We start from the raw sequence: 23,774 nt of genomic DNA, 5'->3' as shown, positions 1-23,774 counted from the left end.
TGTTTGGTTTTTTTTGTTTTTGTTTTTTTAAATAAAACGCCTTACTATACATGATCTTTTAAAAAAAATAAATAAATAAAAAATAAAACGCCTCACTATACATGGTCTTTTTAAAAATAAAATAAAAACACGCCTTACCATACATGGTTGTTAAAAACAAAACAAAAGAAAAAAAAACACCTTACTCTACATGGTCTTTTTTTAAAAAACAAACAAACCAAAAAAACGAAAAAAACGACCATGTATAGTAAGGCGTTCTGTTTTTTAAATAAAACGCCTTACTATACATGGTTGTTAAAAAAATAAATAAATAAATAAAATTTAAAAAAAATGCCCTACTATACATGGTCGTTTTTTAATGAAAATAAAACACCTTACTAGGGGTGTGAATTGCCTAGTACCTGACGATTCGATTCGTATCACGATTCACAGGTCACGATTCGATTCGATACCGATTAATCCCGATACGAATTTATAAGTCGATTGTTGCGATTTTTTTCCATTCAAATTTAGAAAATACTAATCAGTAAGCTTGTAGAGTGTAAGATTTATATGAAAATGTATTATTTATTTATCTGAAATTTCAGCCTTATAGAGGTTGTAATCTGTTTCATGTTTGAACAGCATTAAAATAAAATATTAAGGCTTAATGTTCCGTTCATATAACATTCTTCCATGCTCAAGGTGTGAATCCTAACCCGAAGTCAGACGTTTTGTTGAATATTTTTCCATTAAAAATGGAAGTTTAAAAATCGATTCACACACACACACACACACAAAAAAGGCAATGATGATAAGACGTTGAATCGGTAAGACTACCGAATGAACAATTCTGAGCTCTTAAAAAAAAAAAAAAAAAAAAAAAAATCGATTTTTTTTTAATTGAATCGATTCGAGAATCGCGCGATGTAGTATCGAGATATATCGCCGAATCGATTTTTTTTAACACCCCTACTATATATGTTTTTTTTTTTTTTTTTTTTTTTTTTAAATAAAACACCTTACTGTACATGGTCTTTAAAAAAAATTAATAAATAAAAAATAAAGCGCCTTACTATACATGGTCTTTTAAAAAAAAAAAAAAAAAAACCGCCTTACTATACATGGTTGTTAAAAACAAAACAAAGGGAAAAAAAACACCTTACTTTACATGGTCGTTTTTTTTTGTTTTTTTGTTTTTTTTTTTAAACTAAAACGCCTTACTTCACATGGTTGTAAAAAAACAACAACAAAAAACAAACAAAAAACGCCTTACTATACATTGTATTTAAAAAAAAACAACACAAAATAAAACGCCTTACTATACATGGTCTTTTCTTTCTTTCTTTCTTTCTTTCACGCCTCACTATACATGGTCGTTAAAAAAAAAAAAAGCCCTACTATACACGGTAGTTTTTAAAAAAAAAAATAAAACGCCTTACTATACACGGTTGTTGTTTTTTTATTTATTTTTATTTTTTTTAAAATAAAACCCTTACTAAACATGGTCTTTAAAAAAAAAGCCTGGTGCTTCCAAATATGGGCAAGCTATCGCCGGTTCCGTGGTCAACACCGAGGATACCGAGTGCGGCGTGAAAGGGCCTTGACTGTGCATGTGCTCGGTGACAGCATGAAAAAGTCCTTAACAAGCGGTGGTGACACGCATGCCTCCGCCCTCCGCGGTTGGTTTGCGGGCCAAACCGCAGCGCGCAGGAAACGAGCCTCAAGCTGAAAACAAATCAATAATCCTCCACAACACGGGATCATCCACTTCACACAAGGGGCACATGTGTCGCTCATTAGCGCTCATGTGTCGCACACATGGCGGGAAAAACGTCCTTCGGCTCAGACCGCCGCCAGACGACGACGAGGACAACAGGGTTGTAGCCTAGCAGATACTGCGCTTTTGGAAAAATTCACCTTTTTTTTTGTAACCACTCATACACACACTCACACGCAAGCTTACTTCACATAAGCCACATGGGGTCTCCCAAGCGGAGGAGCGAATCCGCGCCAAAAGGCACTGAAGGCAAGTGACAGTTCCACTCCTCCACCTGGAGCCCAAATGCACCTCTTTTTGCCACATGTTGTAGACTGAAAATGACATCACAGTATGGGGGGCGGGGCTTAGGTAACAACCAATTAGAGCTCATCTGTTTGTCATGTGATGTCCACAACCTGAGCACTGTGGTGTCAGTCGACAAAATGAAATGAATAAAAACGAGAGGATTTTACTGCTTAATTCATATTCCATAAATGCAATATTAATCCAAACGCTGTGTTTAGACTAGTGGGGACAAAAAAAAAAAAGGTCAAAAAATTTGGGACTTGACTTCCTCTTTAAGTATGAAAAGAAGTTTTGAGTTTTTGCAGATTTTTTTTTTCATCTTACTTTATAAGTTGTTTTTCTAATCAGAAACATTTTCTATGTTTTTAAATGTCTTCAAGATGGACTTTTCAGCATTTTTGTTTTTTTAAAAGAAAAATTTTATTTTTTTGCGGGGTTGGGGGAGGTGTCCTTTGAAATGTATTCTGCAACACACCCAGCCCCCCAACCCCCTGGGTGGTGGATCCTGGGGGCTGCCTGCCCATGGAGCTCCCCCCACCCCATCCATGCCACTATGTGATTTGGACAAATATTAAATAAATACATATATATATTTTTTTTAATTGTATTTTTCATTACAAAAATCTACTCACATATTTTAACTGTTTTTTTTTTAACCTGATTGTAACTGTTAAGCATATTTTTATTTATTTATTTTTTTAATCTGTTTTTAACTGTTTTTTTTTTCAAATTTATTAAAAGCATGTTTTTATTTTTTATTAAAAAAAACGTTTTTAACCGTTTTTTTCTTCAAGTTTATTAAAAGCACGTTTTTAACTGTTTTTTTTCTTGAAACTTATTAAAGGCATGATTTTTAAAGACGTTTTTTTTAAAACCTGTTTTAAACTTTTTTCCTTCAAATTTATTAAAAGCATGTTAAAAAAAAACAAAAAAACTGTTTTTAACTTTTTTTTCCCTCAAACATATTAAAAGCATGTTTTTTATTTTTTATTTTTTTAAACCTGTTTTAAACTTTTTTCCTTCAAATTTATCAAAAGTATATTTTTTTAATTATTATTTTAAAAGCCTGTTTTTAACTGTTTTTTTCTTCAAACTTATTAAAAGCACGTTTTTAACTGTTTTTTTTCTTGAAACTTATTAAAGGCATGTTTTTTAAAGACGTTTTTTTAAAAACCTGTTTTAAACTTTTTTTTCCTTCAAATTTATTAAAAGCATGTTTAAACAAAACAAAACTGTTTTTAACTTTTTTTCTTCAAACTTATTAAAAGCATGTTTTTTTTTTTTAATTTTTTAAACCTGTTTTAAACTTTTTTTCCTTCAAATTTATTAAAAGCATGTTTTTTTAAAAGCCTGTTTTTAACTGTTTTTTTTCTTCAAATTTATTAAAAGCATGTTTTTTTTCCAAGAAAACAAAACATGCTTTTAATAAATTTGATTTATCCACAACAAGTAACGTTTCTTTCAAGAAAAGCACTCGTTTGTCGCATAAAGCAACGTTCAAGGCCCAACGTGACCTCATGCAAATCGTTTCAGTCAATGAGGTCACTTGTGTAAGGTGCTTCGTTAAAACAATTCCCAGCCTGTAAATGTTACTTTTCAGTAAAAAGCACCAACGCGTAACAAGCGTTCACATGAATTTATTTCATGGCGAGGACACAAAGACACACATTGGGCGCGTCTGTTGAGGAACAAAGTGGAAGTCAGCGCGACTTTCCTCTTCAACGAGTTTGAGCGTAAAGAAGTTTGGCACTTCAAAGGCCGCTCGTTGGCTTTCTTCTGGTTCTTGCCGTTCCCGTCGCCGTTTGCGCTGCATGCGGCGGGCCGCGTCATCCGGCACCGGCATGTCACAAAAAGCCTGGACGGCTTTTGGGTCCAAGCCGCTTTCCAAGCTAGTTTCGTCAAGGTCAAATGGAGATTCGGTTGAGGATTTTTGTCTTGTTCAACGTTTTTCAATTAAGATTTCATTTGCTTCCGTGAACTAAAATAACCTGCCACAAAAAGCAAAATGTCACGTGATTGACCCCCCCACAAGGTTCCGATTTGTCTATAAATACCACAAGAAATGCAGCCAAGCACTCCCCAAAGCTACGCAACACACGTCAACATAGACGTTCCTTGCCACAAGATGGCGCCAAATCAATTAATCCGCATCGAATGTGCAGGATTTTGGCAGAGAACAAAAAACAGTACACCTTAATATTGTGGCCGGAATGTGTTCGGCAACAGCAGAAGATATGATTCACATACAGTATAAAATTTCACATTTTAAGACGACGTCATTCAAAAGTCTCTTGCACATGTGTGTGCATGCGAACACACGTTGCAGCATCCAGAGAGTGCGCACAGCTGTGACACGCCCTTCCTCCAACACGCACATACATTATTCATACATGCACCAGTGTTCACGTGTTAACGTTTGTGTGTGTGCGTGTGCAAGCCCACTCCCATGCATGCTCATTGTTTGCGCTGAACTTTTCCAAGTTAAAAGGCCAACTTGGCCAAAAGCGGGAATGAAAAGCAGGAAGCTTCCAGTGATGCAAATCCAGCCATAAAAAGTGTCAATCTCGTCTTTTTGGCTCGTGTTTTTATTTTCGTGGTCTTAATGTCTGCCGTCGGCCTTCTGTTGCTGGCGAAAGGTCCCATCTGTCAATCAAAAGGCAGCTTTACCATTTTTCTTCCTCTTTGTTGTTGTCAAGAAAGCATGAAAGCGATTTGTTTGGAGGGCCAAAACTGCCAAAATTCAAAATAGAAAAAATAAAAAAAAGAGAGAGCAATGATGATGACATGTTGAGAAAAAAAAATACAAAAATAAAAAATAAAAATAAATAACTGAATGGATAAATAAATAAAAATGAAAATAACATATTAAAAAAAATAAAAAATGTAAATGGAAATAAAAACAACCAAAAGTAAAAAATGAATAAAGAAATAAAAACTAGATTAAAAAAATTAAATAAATAAGTATAAAAATAAATGTTGAAATAAATACAAAAATAAATAAATAAATAGAATTAAATATTAATAAATAAAAACGCTCTGCTCTCACATTTATTTATTTCATGCTGCAGATGCTCTGCCAGGATGAAATGTTATTCAAATGAGGGGGGCGGTCCTATACGCCGCCATTGCAAGCTACCTTTCAGCGGTCGAGTTAGCAGGTCGACGAACAAGTCAGTCAAACCCAAGACCCACTTAGGACCGCCCCCTCATTTGAATAACATTTTTATCCTGACAAAGGGGTCTGCAACATGAAATAAATAAATGTGAGAGCATATTTAATTCAATTATATTTATTTTTTATATATAAATATATATTTATTTTTTATTTTTTTACATTTCTATTTCCATTTATATGTATTTTTTTTAATTAAATTTTTGAATTATTTTTCCATCCATTTTTATTTCTACTTTTATTAATTTATGTATTTATTCATTCATTTATTTCTTTTTAATTTTGACAGTTTTGGTCCTCCACAAGTTTGTTTGGGTTGGGATCGTCCGTCCACAAGATCGAAAAAGTCTTCCGATAACAGCCGGCGAGACGAAAATCGGCATTCAAGCCGTTTTCTCAACCGCTCTGCCATCATCACATGACACAGAAAGGAAAGTTTGCTTTTCCTACCGGCATCAAGTCTGAAGGTCGTGGAGGAAAAACTCATCGCAGAATCCATCCAGCCCATCGCTCACAGGTTCTGGTCCAGCCAGCGTATGAAGTTGTCGAGGGCGCGGCGGCCCACGTCGGACATGACGGGCAGGTGGGCGAAGGACAAGCAGCCGTGGAAGCCGTCCTCGTAGTGGTCGGCGGTGACGCGCACGCCGGCCCGCCGCAGCCGCTCCGCGTACATCATCCCGTCGTCCCGCAGCACGTCAAACTCGCATGTCAGCACGTACGCGGCGGGTGTGCGGGCCAGGACGTCGTCCTCCGCCAGCAGGGGCGCCGCCCTGGCGTCCAACAGCGCCGGCAGCTGGGCCGGCAGCCCCGCCGAGCCCGTTTCCGCCACCAGCGGCCGGAAGTCCTTCTTACGCTCCGCCGGCAGCAGGGCGGTCCAATTGAGTCGCGAGCGCGCCGCCGGGCCGATGGCGGCCTGGTCCAGGGAGCTGTGGTTGTTGGCCAGCAGCGCCGGCTCCAGCGACGGGTCGGCGCCCAGGTAGAGCAGCCAAAAGCGCACCATGACGGGCCGGAAGAGGATGGGCACGGCCTGGTTCTGCTGGTGCGACGGCGTGTGGAAGTCCAGCGCCTGCAGGACCGGGTAAATCAGCGCCTGCGCCTTCAAGACGGCCGTCAGGGTCGGGTCGGAGCCCAGCTGCGCACACACACAATCCACTTCAAATGACTTGGTTACCATGGCAAACTTCATTCAACTGCATTCAAACTTGTCTTTTAGAACCAAGTTTATTTTAGTTAAAGAGACAGTGTGTAGGATTTAGTGCCATCTAGTAATAAACAAAAAGAATGCAATGATATCGAAGCACACGCAATATAACTTTATAACACTTTATGACAGCCTATCACCAATTACTACACTCGCAAAGTTCTTCTCCGGGTATCCGTGGCTAAAATATGGCGGCAAAACATGTCAGCCTCCTGTAAGGCAGCCTATGTCATCCAACTAGCGATTACTAGACCTACGATTATATTTATAAAAAATGAACATTGATGTGATAGAACTTTTTTTTTTTTTTGCAGATAATGGAAATTAATAGTTATTTTCTTAAATATTAGTTCACCACTAAATGGTGCTAAAATCTACACACTGTCTATTTAACTAAAACTAACAAACAAACTAAAATTCAAAAAACAATTTCGTCAACGAAATAAAATAAAAACGAAAATGCATTTAAAAAAATGAAAACTAACAAACTACATTTTTATGTTTACAAAACTAACTATAATGATAGCAAAAATGTCCTTCGTTTTAGTCTTTGGTAATTAATTTAATGAATGAGATTTTGGGAATGATTTTAAATGTGATTCTTAAGTAGATTTATTTTGCTATTAACTGGAAAAAGGACGTTTGAAAGTGTGTCACACCGTAGTGACGTCATCTAGCAGCAGCCAATAGAAAAGCACCTTCACAGGACGTCCCTCCCATTATGTTTTTTTTTTAATACACTTTTTTTTTTTTAACTAAAACTAAACTAAAATAAAACATTTATTAAATAACTAAAAGTAATAAAAACTAACAGAACCACCCTGAAAACTAATTAAAACAAACTCCATTTAAAAAACAAAACTCAAAACGAAATCAAAACTAGCGAATATTAAAAATTCCAAAACTATAATAACCCTGGTCAGTACTTCGAGGTATCACCACCGTGTTTTATTATTATTATTATTATTATTATTATTATTATTATTATTATTATTATTATTATTAGTATCAAAGTTTGTTTCACCTCCTGCGCGACGGCTGCCGCCAGGTTCCCACCCGAGCTGTCCCCCGCCACGCACAGTCGCTTCCGGTCCAAGGTGTAAAGCTTGGCGACCTCTTCGGACAGGAAGGCTCGCGTCGCCGCCAGCGCGTCGTGGTACTGGTCCGGGAAGACCGCCTCCGGGGCCAGACGGTAGCTACGGCAACGTTGATGTAAAATAAATAGAGGAACAGGAAGAGGCAATATCATTTTTGCCACTGAAAATTGGATGAATGCGGTGAAGTTCTGAGCAAGAGTTTTCAGGGATTCTCAGAGTGGTACATGGGCTCCCTCTGGTGGTTAAGTGAAATAATCACTGCGGCGGTTTCAACTTTTTGGCTCATGTAATAAATTTGTTCAGTGCACTTCAGTTGCATTTAATGATCATACGTTTACTGAATCGTTTAGAACCACTTTTTTTTTTTTTTTTTTTTATAAATGAAACCTTGCTCATTTTTGATAGACATTTCTTCCTACTGTGATATATATTTCAATTTTGGTTATTATGGTGGTATAGCAGTAAAGTATTTTTTTAAGTTAGTACGTTAAAAATTTCGAGAACCACTGCAATATTAAAAACGAAAATAACAATGTATTGGATATTGTATTTTGTATGGTAATAAAAACTATGTGGAATGAATGCTTAACCATGTAGTAAAATAAAATCATTCTTTACATCAGATTCCATCAGCTTTCTCCATTTTTTTTTGTTTTCGTGGAATATTTGTGACTCACTCGACAGATATGACGACAGCGTCCAGCTCCTCCGCCATCTTGCGGCACAGGAAGTCGTACGATCGCATCCCTGTGGAGGAGGAAGAGGAGGAGGAGGGGTCACGTCATGTCAGTCAAATCTAGGGCGGGATTTTTAAAGGCGTGCATGATGACTTCAGACCTTGGAAAATTCAACACAATAATCACCAAGATGCTGATTATTTCATGTGTGCAGATTTTGTTTCACAAGTGTTTGCTGGTGACCAACCAAGCAGACAACATATAATGCTGAATTTTTTTAAATCTGATACTTGAGGCCACATTACCGGTCACCGGTATTGCATTCACTTGGAAAACAACAAAAACTCCACTTTTGCTTTTCGGGAGTTTTTTCTTTTTTTTTTTTTTTTTTTTTTTTTAATTTTCTGTTTTTCCTGAATATTTTTCTGTTTTAATGTTTTAATATTCGTTTTCTGCCCAAAAAAACACACAAACAAACAGAAAATACATACATACATATACATATATATATATATATATATATATATATATATGGAAAAATGCAGCAGCTTCTGTTTATCGGAGTTGTTGTTTTTTTTTTATATATAACCTCTGAACTTCAAGTTTCTTTCCCAGTTTCCTGCATGCAATACACTTCTGTAAAAACTGTTAGCTTATTAAAATCATTGATTGGCATTTTCGTATGAAGGTACGTACCAGCTTGTTTTTCTGAGTAATTTATATAATTTCCCCCCAGTTTTCTTATTTTTTTTCTGATTTTCTGTGTAATTTTTCCTCCTGTTTTTCTGAATATTTTCTTCCTCCCATTTTTCAGAATTTTTTTATGACAGAAAAAAAATCAGTAAAACAGAAAAAAACAGAACAGAAAATTAAAAAAAATCACACAAAAAACAAAAACAAAGCTCCCCGAAAAAAAAAACCAGTCAGAAAAACAGGAGTTTTTTTTTTTTTTTTTAATATATATAATTTCCCACAGCTTTCTGAATTTTTTTTCTGTTTTTCTGAGTAATTTTCCTCCTGTTTTTCTGAATAATTTCTTCCTCCCATTTTTCTGAATATTTTTTATGACTTTTATGACTATTTTATGAAAATCAGTAAAACAGAAAAAAACCCACACAATGATATATATATATATATATATATATATATATATATATATATATATATATATATATATATATATATATATATATATATATATTAGGGGTGTTAAAAACTCGATTCGGCAATATATCGCGATCTTACATCGCACAATTCTCGAATCGATTCAATAGGCGGCCGAATCGATTTTTAAATATCCATTTTTGATGGAAAAATATTTACCAAAACGTCTTAGGGTTCACACCTTAAGCATGGAAAAATGTTATATTAATGGAACATTAAGCCTTAATATTTTATTTTAATGCTGTTCAAACATGAAACAGATTACAACCTCTATAAGACTGAAGTTTTAGATAAATAAATATATTTTCATACAAATCTTACACTGTACAAGTTTACTTATTAGTATTTTCTAAATTAAAAAAAAAAAAAATCACAACAATGGACTTATAAATTCATATCGGGATTAATCGGTATCGAATCGAATCGTGACCTATGAATCGTGAAACGAATCGAATCGTCGATATATATATATATATATATATATATATATATATATATATATATATGTATATATAATAAATAAAAAAACTAACAAACAAAGCTCCCCCCAAAAAACAGTCAGAAAAAGTTTTTTTTGTTTTTTTTTGTTTTATATATACATGTAGATAATTCCCCCCACCCCGCCCCAGTTTTCGGATTTTTTTTTTTCCTGTTTTTCTGAGTAATTTTTCCTCCCATTTTTCAGAATATTTTTTATGACAGAAAAAAATATTCAGTAAAACAGAAAAATACAGAAATAAAATACATTCCCCCCCCCCGAGTGAATGCAATACGCTTCCGTATAGGTCACCACTGACGATTTGTAACTTTCATTTCAGGGCCAACAGCGACCTCTGCTGCAAGGCCAGGGTAAAAACAAAACAAAAACAAAAAAAACAGAGCCGCCGTACTCACGCGCAGAGCCCAGCGCCCAGCCTCCGCCGTGGAAGTAGATGACCCCCCTCTTGCTCTTCTCTCCCCCCGCGGCCACGAAGATGCGAGCGGGCACGCCCCCCAGCATCGCGTCGCTGACCAGCACGTCCGGGTCGGAGCGAGCCTCGATCACCTCGGCCCACGACACCACCCGGTTGAGCAGGTGCGCCTGGTGGCACACGCCCAACGCTTGGGCCAAGTCGCCCTGCGGGCACACAGCACACGTCACATATGGCCCGCGGGTCATTATTCACGTGCCTGCCTCATGGGAAAGCAGTCGAGCTGCATTCAAGAACAAGCCCAGCACGTCGCACAAAAGGTTTTTCAGTTAGGCAAATTCAGGTCAAGGGTCGCTTGAAAAGGTTGCCTTCAAGAAAATACAATCGTTTTTATAATAATTTCTTGAATATATAGGTTTGTATTATTTCATATAGTTTAGTTCCTTTGAAACAATCCTGTTGAGGACATGTCGCTGTTAGTAATAATTTCAACAAATCTATCATTGTACAAGGATACTATATCATGTACACAATAGTACAGAAGACTGACAGTTTTCGATTATTTAACAATTGGGCTTCAGTTATTAAACTGCTATATCATGCTTGCCCGTTAAAATACAAGTTATTTTCTATTTGAATAAATCTGAGATAAACAACTTGACTTTTACCAATAAAATTTGTGAGTTTTTTTAATTTATTTTTATTTATTAATACTTATTGTCAACTTTAATTCATTTTACACACACATTTCATATTGACCTGATTAATGCTCGCTAAATTGATTATAATTCATATCTACAAATAGGGATCTAAAAAAAGTGAATTACGTTGCTACTTAAAAGCTTTTTTGCATATTTATATAGACATTTAAAAGTGTTATTTAATTATCTGTCAGTTTAAAAAAAAATAATTAGCACAACGATCATGACTCATTCTGCTTTTTAAATGAGTTTGACGACAAATTTGTTGTTCTTCACGCACAGGTGAAATAATAAACGACCCCTCCCCCCGGTCCAGCTGTCCTGTCAGGGCTCACCGCACGCATGAAGCCCCGGAAGAGGGCGTCCAGCAGCATCAGCTTCCACGGCTCGCACACTCCGCCGGGCAGCGGCAGGTACACGTAGTAGGCGGCCGCCGCCAGCAGCACGGCTCCGGCGAAAAGGAACCTCATCGTTCGACCGAGCGTTCAAGGTGTACCTGGCCGGGGGCCTCGGCGCGCTCGCAAACAGCCCTCCCCCGCCCGGCTCGCTCAGGTTGGACCAGGCAGATACTGAACGCGGGGCAATGACCCCGATTTCAAAATAAAAGCAATGTTTGCTGTTCGCGATTATCTCCTGGGCACGGCAGCAATGAAATATTGAGAGCGCATCTTATTTTGAAAGTGTGTTTGCGGAAGTTGCGTAGGCTTTGCGTAACGACGTCGTAACCGGGAAATGTAGTTCTCTCACTGGGAAACGTTTAATGAATAGGAAACATTGTTAAAACGTAAAATAAACACCGAATCAGATCAAATATAACAACACGTATGAGTACACACGATGTTAACATTTTGTTTGCGGAACATAAACACTAAGAAGAAACGTTTATTAGTCATAGCCGGTCTAATACTGCCACCTGCTGATCCCCTTGAGAAGTACAATTAGAATGTATTGAAAAACAAAACACGATGTAATGTCATCACGTGTAAACATTTGAGGTTTGTGCTAAGAACTAGGTTTTATTTTCTCTTAGAAATACGTTGTATGTTTTTATGTCGCGGTTTCTCGGAAGAAAGCTGAGAGGAAAAGAAGAACACGTAAAAGAATAAAGACCAAAGTATTACAATTATTTCCTCCAATCATGCAAGAGAACGTCACTACGTTGACTAATCATTGCGTTAAAATAAATAAATAAATAAATACATAAATAAAATACGTCAGACTTTTTGTGGAATAGCCACTTAGGAACAGTTATTACAATATACAGTATTATAATATTTAAACTTAAAAAATATATATATGCTGCGTTCTCATTTGTTCACTTTGTTTAGTAAACGATACCGAAGATGAAAGCGAAATGATCGACAAGCGTTTCCTCCAATCAGGTAAGAGCAGGTTGAACAAAACCGAAGAAACACAAATTGTTGACAAGCGTTTCCTCCAATCCGGTGTTAGCAGGTCACAGCGTTAACCAATGATCTGCGAGAGACTAGAACGCAACATTGCAAAGGAATCGCACAAGATTGGCAAGCCTTTCCTCCAATCAGATAAAGAAGTAGTCACTACGTTGGCCAATGACTGATCTTGGCAATAGAACGAACCTTGAGCATTAGCGACAGTAGCTTGTCGACTGGATGTAGTAGCTGCCAACAAGGCTCGTGAGCGTGTTCCTTCTGACTGGTGATATATTTAAATTAGTCGCTACATTTTGGTAACAAGTTGAACTTTCCAGGCGACAGCCGACGTTTTTTGCGTTTTACATCTATATTGCACTCAACGCATTGAGCGTCGATGGTAATTCTAATACATTCTCCATCACTTTTAGCGAGCTACTTTTAGCCTCTTGGTCGACCGCTCCCGTTTCGGAGCAGTTTGTATCCGTCGAAAGCCGGCCCGTCAGTGCTCGCATCCGTCGTTGTCATGGGCGAGGTGGAGCTGTCATGCCGGGCTTACGTCAAGATGTACTTGCACGCCTGCTTGTTCCCCCGCTGCAGCGTCAACGGGCTGCTGTTGTCTTCCAGCTCGACAGGGGGCGCCGTTTGCTGCGTGACCGACTGCGTGCCGCTGCTGCATTCGCACCTGTCCCTGGCGCCCGTCACCCAGCTGGCCCTCACGCAGGTAAGAACCTGTCAAGATGTGAGACTTTTTAACGTATTCTAATTGTCACCTGTGTTTAAAAATAATTGCAGGTGGACGTGTGGTGCTCGCAGACACAGCAAAGGATTGTGGGATACTATCAAGCCAACGCTTGCGCGTCAGACAGCAGGTGAGTCTCCACCTTGCCTCACAAGTCAATTTTAAGTGACAAGATTGGTGACGGAAGTCGACCGACCTTTTTGACAGCCCAACACAAGGAGCCCTGAAGATCGCCGATAAGATCGCCGAGCAGTTTGATGGCGCCGTTCTGCTCATGGTTAGTTAGTTAGTTAGTTAGCTAGTTTTAATGCGAAGGTTTTGTTCGCGAGCCGGATCCTCATCTGTTTAGTCGTTTTCTTACAGCTGGACGGGAGCAAAATGTCTCCAGACCACCGGGTTCCTCCCATCGTCATGTACGAACGCAAAGACTCAAGATGGATGCTGAAAGACAAGCACACGTAAGCGTGGGGGAAATGAAAATATGACATCAAAAAAAGCAAACATTCATAACAAACTCGCTCGCTGTTTTCATTAGAAAACCCACTTCTGACACAATGTCGTGTTCTTTAATCGAACGAATAAAATCTTGTGGGACAACTGTGTGCTGGACGATAGCTTTTTACAGAACACTCAATAACATAACAGAATAACTGCGCATGTGCAATACGTCAATAGTATCGAGTGCGTGACCAAAGATAATCTGTTACAAACAAGATAGGTCACTCATTTCATTTACACCACAGAGGCCAAGTGTGATTGATTCAAACGGTGTGTCACTCCCAGTTAAGTTTACTGTAAAACTATAATAAAGGAGAATTAAACGGTTTGAATTAAACAACTATATAATTTCACCAAAATAAAGTCAGCTTAGCTAGCTCAATGCTAACCTACAATGGGAAATGGCAAAGACAAGCTATTGGAATTAGCATAGATGTGACTGTCATTGTATGCTTTCAAACTGTTGCTACTTTAAAAAGAGAATATTTAATATGTAAATGTTATTTTTGTCCAAGAAAAAGCCCACTAGCTTTAGCCAAACTCCATTGACGAGTGGATAATAATTAAAAACGCATAGATCTATCCATGTTGTATACCGCTTCTCATCACTAGGATTATTAATCGAATCATTCTGAAATCATGATTCACCTCCTGATTTATTTTTTATTTTTTTCCACCGTCCAGAATCATGTTGAGGCAGTGGGAGGAGACCCGCGCCATTGCCGGTCAGATGCTGGAGTCGGGCGACCACTCGCTCCTGGTGGATTTCGACAGCCACCTGGATGACATCACCAGAGACTGGACCAATCAGAAGCTGAACGCCAAGATCGCAGAGTTGGCCTCGCCGGCCAATGGGAGCATCTAAACATGGGGGTGGGGGTGGGGGAGACATGCTTAAAAAAAAAAAAAAAAAAAAAGTCATTCAGGAACTTTTGTTGTCGTTGCGGGAGGCACGACGATGCCGAGTCTGCTGTCGAAACACTTTTATTGTTTGTCTTTTTGTTACACTAACACAATCTAACGACGGACAAATGAGACATGGCCCTTGGCCCTCCCACTCCATTTGTCAATGATAACATGAAACGATCCTAATGTATCACCAGGATGTGTGTAGGTTAAAAAGAGAAGTTTATGATAGCCTGTAGATGCCACAAGATGGCGGCAAAGCACTACTTCTAAACGTAGCTCATCAACTTGGTGATTAAGAGAGCATAAGTTTAAAAATAAAACAAAAAAACATGCGGGTTTGTGACACGATTTTGATCCTCAGTTGACATTTGCATTAAAAAACAAACATGCATATAAATGACACAATTCACATTTTGTTTGTTAAAAACGTGCCGATTGGGACGTCAAAATAAATACAAATATGACAACGTAAACGCTGGGACGGGATCGAGCAAGTCGACGGCAGCCCGATGTCATCCAAATACCACAAATCAATATTTAAAAAAACAAACAAAAAAAAACCTGCTCCAAAATCCAAATTACAGTCAAAGCAAAGAATATTAAATATGGTCTAAAATACAACATTAAAAGGTGAATGGAACATTAAATAAGTAAATAAATGTGGCAGTTTTACTTCTTTAAATGAATGGTGGGGCAGGTCAGTCAAGGACAAGTAAGTGTTACGTAACATTTCCTATTTTGTGCAGTTTACTGGATGGTTGTTTGTGTTCTCAGAATGTAAACGTTCATATTGCAAACGTGTCACTTTGCGTGTACACTAGTAGATTTAAAAAGTCTGCACACCTTTGGCCAAATGCCAGCTTTTTGTGATTAAAAACACAACCAAGATCAATCATTTTCCAACCTTAATTTGAAAAAGTACATATTTTTACGAGGGGAAGTAACCAAAACCTAATGTGGTTGCACAAGCGCGCACACCCTCATAACTGTATGCAGAACGAGCCAATCACATTCATCATCAGCTCTCACGTGCCCTGACAACATTTAACATGAGTTTTCAGTCACCGTCAATTCAGAATGCTGCCACATGCACAGTTGTAAGAGGGTGTGCACACTTGTGCAAAGTGTACAAGTTAAACAATTTAGTCCCAGCCATTTTCACAGAAGCAATCCCCTTCGCTCCCGGCTGTTTTACTGGATTTTGACCGATTTTACAAGGCCCACAGAATATTGTGTTCTATTGCTATAAAAATATGGAACATACCAAAAGAAAGATTCAAGTCTGTTCTTTCATCAGGAAAAGAAAAAAAAAAAGTATATTTCTATCTGTTTCCGTTTTGCAGGAATTAGCATTAGAAAATAGCAAAGTTTTATCATTGTTCACAAATCTATTTAGAATTGTGAGTGATTGAGCTTTTTTTTCAATATGGTCCTGGTTGATCTCTTATACTCTGCTGCCACCTGCTGGCCAGTTGTGTAATAAGTATTATTTCTTCAACCCGTTCTTTGCAGTGCATCAAAGCCTTCTGTATGCTCTAGCATAAAAAAAACATTTAAAAAAACAAACAAAAAGAAAACATATAAATACATCTTTGGGACACTTAAAACGCTTAAAAAACAACGTATTTATACGTTTTTGTTGAAAAAAATGTTTTTAATTGAACTTTATCTTGCTCCATTTTTTATATCACAAAAAAAACAAACTGGCATTTAACAGGGGTGTGTAGACTTTTTCAGTCCCCTCGACATTGAAATAAACTTTAAAAAAAGAAAAAAAGTGTTTTGTTCACGTTTTGCAGCGTGCGCCCCGTCGTTCCATTCAAGATCTTCCTTCGGTCGGGGCAGAGTTCAAACATGACAAAAGTGACGTCAGTGTTAGTTGGTCGGAGACTGAGCGTCCGTCCATCTGTCTGTCAGGGCGCAGGCTCGTCCGTCTGCACGGCCACCAAGTTGAGCGTGATCTCATCCAGCGGCGACTGCAGGAGGCCGAAGGGGTCCAGGAGGGCGCCTCGCACCTGCCGCTCGGCCCACGGCAGCGTCACCTGAAGGACCGCCCACCAAAAAACAAGCACGATTGCAAACGACATCATCGGAACACGCAATCTAGTTGTCATCCCAGAAGAACCTGAACAATGATGAGCTTTTGGTCCGGGTCGTCGCCGCCGCTGAGTTCTTCTCCGAAGCAGAGCGTCAGGCTGCACTGTGGAGGCTCGCCGCCGTTGGCGCGGAAGTGATCCAGTTCTGAAGAACACAAACGACAAAGTCGGGATGACATTGGGGGGGGGGGGGGGGGGACAAATGCGTGGATGGCTCTGAAGGCGGCAGCACTGAGCTGGCTGCTGCAACTCAGGCCTTCATTTTCAGGTGGAAAAGAAAAAGGCCAACTTTCATTTTAGTTTGTTTTTTTAAATTGAGTTAGTTCTAATTAGTTTTCAGGGTACTTCTGCTCTTTTTTTTTTTTTTTAATTATTTTTAGTTCTTGAATAAATGCTTAGTTTTAGTTACGGTAGTTTCAGTATTAGTTAAATTTAAAAAAAGTATTACTTGTGTGCAATATTTTAAAAACTTCATGGGAGTGATGTCATCTGAAAGTGCTTTTCTATTGGCTGCTGCTAGATGACATCACTTCTGTGGGACACTTTAAAACGTCATTATTCCGATTTATATCAAAATAAATTTACAAAAAAAAAAAAAATCACATTTAAAATCACCCCCAAAGGCTCATGCATTCAATTACTAAAACAAAGGACATTTTTGTTTTTAATTTGTTAAGAAAATTTTAGTTTTAGATTTTTTTGTTAGTTTTAGTTCTTTTTTTTTTATAATTACATTGTTAGCATTAAGCTAGCTATGCTTTGGTTAATTTATTGGAAAGATTTGATTTGCTATAGTCCTCTTACAAGTGCAATTTTTGTTGCATTTTATTTTATTTTATTTTCAACGTTCACAAATGCTTATGCTCAGTCTATGTCAAGTAACTTGTTATTTGATGATACATATGTGCCTTGTTTGTTTCTGTATAATTGCTCAATAAAAAAAATAAAAAATAAAAAAAATTCTGAAAAACTGTTCACCACCATCAGCCACCAGATGGCGCTTTTAACATTTTGGTTTTGTTTGTTTGCACTCACGTTGCTTGAAGACGTCCTTGCTGAAGAGCAGGACGGGCTCCGAGTTCCTCTCCATCTTGTGGAGTCCTTGCGAGGGCGCGTGCGGCCCCGTCCAGAAGACGCGGCCCAGACAGAAGCGGCGGCCGTACACGCCCTGCCGGGTGGAGGTGAGCGCCACGCCCTTCTCCATGAAGGGCAGCAGGGATTGCAGCGCCGCCCGGCCAGCGGCGAGCGAGGCCGGCGGCTCGGGCAGGTGGATGCGCGGGAAGCGCACGTCCGGCGCCAGCGTGGGCGGTGCCGGCGACGACGACGACGGTGCCGCGTACAGGACACGCACGTCGGGCCCGGCGATGTCGCGCTTTAGCACCGGACGGCCCAAATAGTGCACCGTCACCTGCAGCGAGTCCTTGTCTGCGCAAAAAGGGGATTTCTTATGATCAGCATTATTTGCAGGTATTTTGTAACATTACCAAATGTGAGCAGTGATTTCACTTTTAATTGATTTCATTTGATTCAAAAGGGAGCTACATTCTTACTTTTAAATAAAAAAATTAAAAAAAAAGCGAATTTTGTGTTTATTATAATTAATTAAAATCCATCCACTTTTATTAATTTATAATTTGCAATTTTAATACTTTAACTATTAACTAACTATGTATTAAATCCTTTACTATTTTATGTTCTTTCATGCTTGGAATGAAACAAATCTATGAATTACATTTTAATTTGAAATTTATATCAATTTTGTTATTGCTAAAATAACAATGTATATTATTATATTTTGTTTTCTGATCTTTCACTTAAAAAAGTTCAACTGAATTAAAAAAAAAAGAATAGAAGGTAGCAAAATTTTTTTGGCTTGATTTGTTTATTATTAAATTAATAAATACATTTAAAAAAAAATTAAATTAATAAATACATTTAAATAAATAAAAAAACAAATATTTCGAAATGTTACTATCAAATTAAAAACATAAAAAAAAATAAAATGCAACTTTTTAAATATGCAATTTCGACCCTTTATTTTGCTATTAATTTGAATGATATACTGTATTTTTCCTTAGTTTTGATACTTAATGTTACAATTTATTTGACATTTTTAGTATATTTCCCTTTAATTTTATTTATAAATAAATACATAAATGTACTATTCAGAAAAAAACATAAAAAAATAAAATGTAGCTTTTTAAATATGAAATCTTGACCCTTTATTTTGTTATTAATTTGAATTATGTACTGTATTTTTACTTAGTTTTGATACTTAATGTTACAATTTATTTGCAACTTTTAGCATATTTTTCTTTATTTATTTTTTATTTATTAAAACTTGTCATTTTGTGCGCAACTCGAGTAGTCACCAGTACCAATACCACGAGTACTTTTGATCCATAACATTTCACCCAAAAAGGCAATGACAGATCATTTTAACGAAAAACTTTACTGTATATCCCAATGTAGCATTTTTCCCTTAAAAAATGCATGAAATTAATGTCAATTTTCTATTTGTGTAATTTCTCATTCCTGATTGTAAAATGGCCACAAGAGGGCAGCCACACCTTGAGTACCAATAATACCTTGTGTTTTTATTTCGCTTCTTCAAAACATTCAATTCTATATACATTTGTTTTTCTTTTGGAAGTCTAAATGAATGACATTTTGACATATATTTTTATTGTTCATTACATTTTGGTTGATGTCCTTGTGACATTTTAAATAACTTTTGTTTAAATGACAATTTGGACAATAATTTTGCAGTTTCTCGTATGGTTTTTGTTCAAATGCATTTGACGACGTACGAGTTTGCATGTTTACCTTCCTGAGGAGGGACGAGGCTCTCCTCAATGAGGACGTCCAGTCGGATCTCACGGAGCGCTGCGTGAGAGAAGATGAAAAAAGCGCAATGTTGTCAAAGTTCCTAAAAGTGTTCGAGTGACTGCAACAAAACGTCGCTTAACTCAGCTTTTTGATCTGATGTGATCCAAATAAGATGAATCAAGTACTTGTAAATAATTCAAGTGATTAGGGTGAAACTCACGAGTTTCCTGCGCGGCGCCGTCCATCTGGACCGGATGCGCTTCCGGCAAATGTTCTGTCTGCAGTCTAACGTCTTCGGTGCGCTGAGTGCCAAAACAAAAACGTTACGCAAGCTAGCTAGCATGCTAACAGCAACAAGCCAACTTGTTTTGTCAAACAAAGAACGCTAACAAGCCTCATTTTCTTCTCGCTCGTCTTTCGGACAAGTTACCAACTTTCAATTTGTGCGCTCGGATTGACGTGACACGCACCAGCTCGACTTTGACGTCGTCGTCGTCCGCCGTCTTGTCGCGCTTGGCGTGGGCGACGTCTTCGCCGGCCGCTACGTCGCTGCTGCTGCTGCTCCTGCTGCGCTTAGACTTCCTGGCGCTTTTCGCACCACATTTCCTCTCCGGCGTTTGGGACCCTTGACACGCACACGCGAACCAACATATCAACATTTAATATGTCAATTTCATGTCATCATACAGGAGTTGAAATTTAGGGGTGTCAGGTGATTTTTAAAAAATCACAATTAATCACATGACGTCAATAGTTAACTCGTGATTAATTGCACATTTTATCTGTTGTAAATGTAAAATGCATAATTATTATTTTTTTCCATTACAGAAAAAACCAACCTATAAGACAAAAATATTTAATAAAATGAATATTGTTTATTGCAATAAATAATTTCTTGCTTGTTTGTGAAACTTATGGGAAGAAGACGGGGGAAAAAAAAGAAATCGTACATTTGAGGTGAAAAAAAAAATCCAATTACAGTATACTGAATGCTAGGAGTGTGGCAATAAAAATTTGTAATCATAATTAATCGCATGACTTCAACAGTTAACTCATGATTAATCATCCATCCATTTTCTTAACCGCTTGCTCTTCACAAGGGTCGCAGGGGGCTGCTGGAGCCTATCCCAGCTGGCTTCAGGCAGTTGGTCAGGGTACACCCTGAACTGGTTGCCAGCCAATCGCAGACGATTAATCATATTAATCATAATCATATATTTGTTTTAAATGTACAATAAAATACTTTTTTCTAAGTTTTCATACTCTTGTTAACATAAGTGTAAAAAGTTGTTAAACTAGTAGAAATATGGCTCCATCTTTTAGTCATTGATACATTAATTTCATAAACTTGAGTTCAAATGAAAAAGATGTACTGTACTATACTGTAAAAAAACAAAAAAAACAAAAACAAAAACAAAAAAAACAAGTGTGATATTTATTGATTTGTGTTGCGGTAATTTTCAGCCACTAGATGGTATAATTGCATTTGTAAGACGTTGGTGACAGCTCAGTACATTTATCTTTTGAGCTATCTAATCTGTAACATGAAGAAACGTTTTTAAAATGCTAAAATACAACTTGACTGTTGTCTCCACAAATATATGCATTATTATTATTCCATTTATTACTGCTAAATTTGGAATTCCCCCAGTACAGGTTTTCCAAAAAAGGGGCGCTCATTAAAAAAAAATATTAAAAAAATTGTGGCGTTAAAGGAACTTGAAATTAACGCACTGATTTTGACACCCCTAGTTTAAATCAACTAAAAAAAAAAATTTAAAAAAAAGGTGCAAATGTCTGACCCTCCTCGGTGGCGGGGACCAGCCGGTAGACTTTGTAAGGCTCCGAGATGTCCAGCTGCGCTCGTTCCACCACCTCGCTGAACTCGGGGCTCTTGTTGAGGGCGCAGCGCAGGCGCGTCTTCCAGCTGGCCGGGTTGCCGTCGCTCAGCTTGCCCTTAAAATCCGCCCACGCCTCAACAACAACAGCACAACGCCAGTTTTCAGTTTCTTTTCCGAACAACTGGCACGCTCGTCTTACAACAACAAACAACAACGTGGCTATAAAACACAAAAGACAAGTCGGCGTTCACAACTCTGCTGCAACATATTTAGCAACTTTTCTAAACGAAAACAAACGAAACGGCGACTTTAATGATCAATAATTCTGACTTGACGACATGAGAGGTTGTCGAGGATTTCTAGACGGGAGCCGCCCAAACTTGTCAACATTTTTTTTTCATGTTTGGCAAAAGCATCGATGAATCACGCAAGAAATGACAAAAACGCAGCTCAGCTTTAATTTGAGCAAAAAAAGGCCGCCATTTTGTTTAGCGTCAACCAAAATAGCAAGCTCACCTTGAAGATGGCGGCGTCCTCATCCTTGCGGAAGTCCTGCTTCCCGGCATGTTTCCACGGGATGCGGAACATGGTTTTCGCCTCGTCCTCCCACTTCAGGCCAGGATATTTGCCGCTGCTCACCTGTCGACAACACGCGGCAATTTGACTGGCAGGATCACATTTTTACAAAAACTAAATGACATAGTTCGTTTTTCCTGAGACACGAGGAGGTAATAATGAAATAATACATTTAGTAATAACAACAATAAAAAGTAATAATAATAATAATATAAATAATAATAAATTTAATAATAATAATAATAATGAATTTAATAATATAAATAATAATACATTTAATAATAATAAATAGAAATAAGACTTAATTTAATAAAAATAATAAAATGACAATAAATGAAATACAGTAAACATCAAAATTTGTATGAAACAGACCCACATTTTTTTCTGCTAGGCAAATTTATTTATTTTTTCTGATTTTGACTCATGGAATTTTTTTTAGGCAGGGGGTTATGTTATGTTTTTTTTAGTTGTTATAGTGGCAAACAGGATAATATGGCTGTTAACATGTTGTAAACGTACCAAGCTTTATATGCACCATTTTTAAAACATGAACATCGTGCAAAACAACTTGCGATTGTGATTGGTTCGTTAAGATCCAATCATGAAACCACAACTGTTGACATCATCCAAACGATGTGTTTTATTGGTTTAGACACGCAAATATGTCATGTCCACTTTGTCCACTGCAACCATCTATGGTTTTGAAGGGGTTAACCTCACTTCAATGCAGTTCCTAAAATGCCACAAAATGGTGGAAAAGCATTAATTGTTGTCTTAGGGAAGCTCCATAACTAATTTTTAAATAGTTCATTGGCAACACGATGGCATCAAAGCTCTACTTTTGTCTCCGTGAAACTCCTCAAGTCATTTTGAAAATAGTTCATCAGCAAAAAAAAAAAAAAAAAAAAAAAAAAAAAAAAAAAAAAAAAAGACGGCGGCAAAGCCCTTCTTTTGTCTAATCGAAGCTCCTCAACTCACTTCAACACAGGTCCCTGGCACAAAGACGCCACAAGATGGCATCAGATAACTACTTTTGCCTAAAAGCAGCTCCACTTCAACTTAATTGGCACTAAAATGCCAAGTGAACAGATTATTTTTCCCTCCCTGAAAATCAATACATTTTAGAATTATTTTTTGGGGATGTTATATCACGCGACGCCGATCGTGTACCGCCGCGCACGCGCACCTGTTCCACCATCCACGAGCGCAGTTTGCGTGTGCATCTCGGCGTCGCAGGGGCCATGGCTCCCAAGCAAGCAACTCCGAGCCACACTGTGGAAGAAAAAAAAAAGAAAGGGAGAGAAAAAGACAAGACATAAAGCACAATTAGTTCACGAATAAATAAACAAACGCATTGATATAAAATACAGCAGCCTGGGCCATAAGACGGGACTTCCTCATTGAGCCCAACACTTTCGTCACTTCTGTCAGCGAAGCATTAAAAATATTCCCAACTCGACAAATCGACTATTTTCGTCCGAAGAACATTTAGCAACGCAAGAGCGCATCTAAAAATGGTGGCGGTGACAATTCGGAAGTGGATTTAAGTTTCGTTTACCTCGCTAGCCCGCCGACGCTGCTTCTGCTTGTTTCGAGATGTGTGCGAGCGTGCGCGCTCCTGCGGCCTTGCCCGAGTGTTTGTGTACGACAGACTGGAGACGCGCGGGAACGCGCTTCAGCTGCTCAAGCGGCGCTTCTCAGAAATCACGTGACTCCAAGGAAACAGCCCAGACACCTGCTGGCCACCAGGGGGAGACAAAGTACGCAAACACATGCAGCCGCGGCACCGTTGAGGAAACATTTATGCTAATGTCGGTTCCCAGTTGTCTTAATGACATGTTTCTGACATAATTGTTAAAAATAAATAAATAAATAAATAAATAAATAAATAAATAAAAGTATATATAGACGTCAGCCATTTA

The 23,774-nt window shown here is 38.0% G+C and overlaps 3 protein-coding genes across 5 annotated transcripts; 1 reads left to right on the top strand and 2 right to left on the bottom strand.

Annotated features, from left to right (window-relative positions):
* Window positions 1-3,668: 3,668 nt before the first annotated feature.
* Window positions 3,669-13,064, bottom strand: LOC144009069 (neutral cholesterol ester hydrolase 1-like). Of its 2 annotated transcripts, XR_013280828.1 has the most exons (6): window positions 11,306-13,064; window positions 10,253-10,475; window positions 8,195-8,264; window positions 7,445-7,616; window positions 5,670-6,351; window positions 3,669-4,690 (listed from the first exon to the last, which is right to left on the bottom strand). XR_013280828.1 is itself a non-coding variant. In XM_077508551.1 (5 exons), exons 1-5 carry the CDS (start codon window positions 11,438-11,440, stop codon window positions 5,731-5,733), a joined length of 1,221 nt encoding a protein of 406 aa, XP_077364677.1. In that variant the 5' UTR covers window positions 11,441-13,064; the 3' UTR covers window positions 3,669-5,730. The 2 variants fall into 2 exon arrangements, 1 of the variants encoding a protein (XP_077364677.1); XM_077508551.1 differs by having other exon boundaries at window positions 3,669-6,351.
* On the top strand, window positions 12,543-15,409 carry emc9 (ER membrane protein complex subunit 9). Its single transcript, XM_077508553.1, has 5 exons — window positions 12,543-13,085; window positions 13,157-13,233; window positions 13,311-13,380; window positions 13,467-13,561; window positions 14,286-15,409. The coding sequence occupies exons 1-5, from the start codon at window positions 12,888-12,890 to the stop codon at window positions 14,464-14,466; spliced, it is 621 nt and encodes a 206-aa protein (XP_077364679.1). The 5' UTR covers window positions 12,543-12,887; the 3' UTR covers window positions 14,467-15,409.
* On the bottom strand, window positions 14,570-23,560 carry irf9 (interferon regulatory factor 9). 2 transcript variants are annotated; one of them, XM_077508550.1, is made up of 10 exons: window positions 23,411-23,560; window positions 23,039-23,124; window positions 21,793-21,915; window positions 21,238-21,409; window positions 19,906-20,060; window positions 19,656-19,737; window positions 19,433-19,492; window positions 17,642-18,031; window positions 16,636-16,751; window positions 14,570-16,552 (listed from the first exon to the last, which is right to left on the bottom strand). In XM_077508550.1, exons 2-10 carry the CDS (start codon window positions 23,093-23,095, stop codon window positions 16,424-16,426), a joined length of 1,284 nt encoding a protein of 427 aa, XP_077364676.1. In that variant the 5' UTR covers window positions 23,096-23,124; window positions 23,411-23,560; the 3' UTR covers window positions 14,570-16,423. The 2 variants fall into 2 exon arrangements, with proteins under 2 accessions (XP_077364676.1, XP_077364675.1); XM_077508549.1 differs by lacking the exon at window positions 23,411-23,560 and having other exon boundaries at window positions 23,039-23,401.
* Window positions 23,561-23,774: the final 214 nt, after the last annotated feature.

Source organism: Festucalex cinctus, chromosome 20 (genome assembly GCF_051991245.1).
Source record: "Festucalex cinctus isolate MCC-2025b chromosome 20, RoL_Fcin_1.0, whole genome shotgun sequence".
NCBI lineage: Eukaryota > Metazoa > Chordata > Actinopteri > Syngnathiformes > Syngnathidae > Festucalex > Festucalex cinctus.
This window is presented reverse-complemented; position numbering and strand designations above follow the sequence as displayed.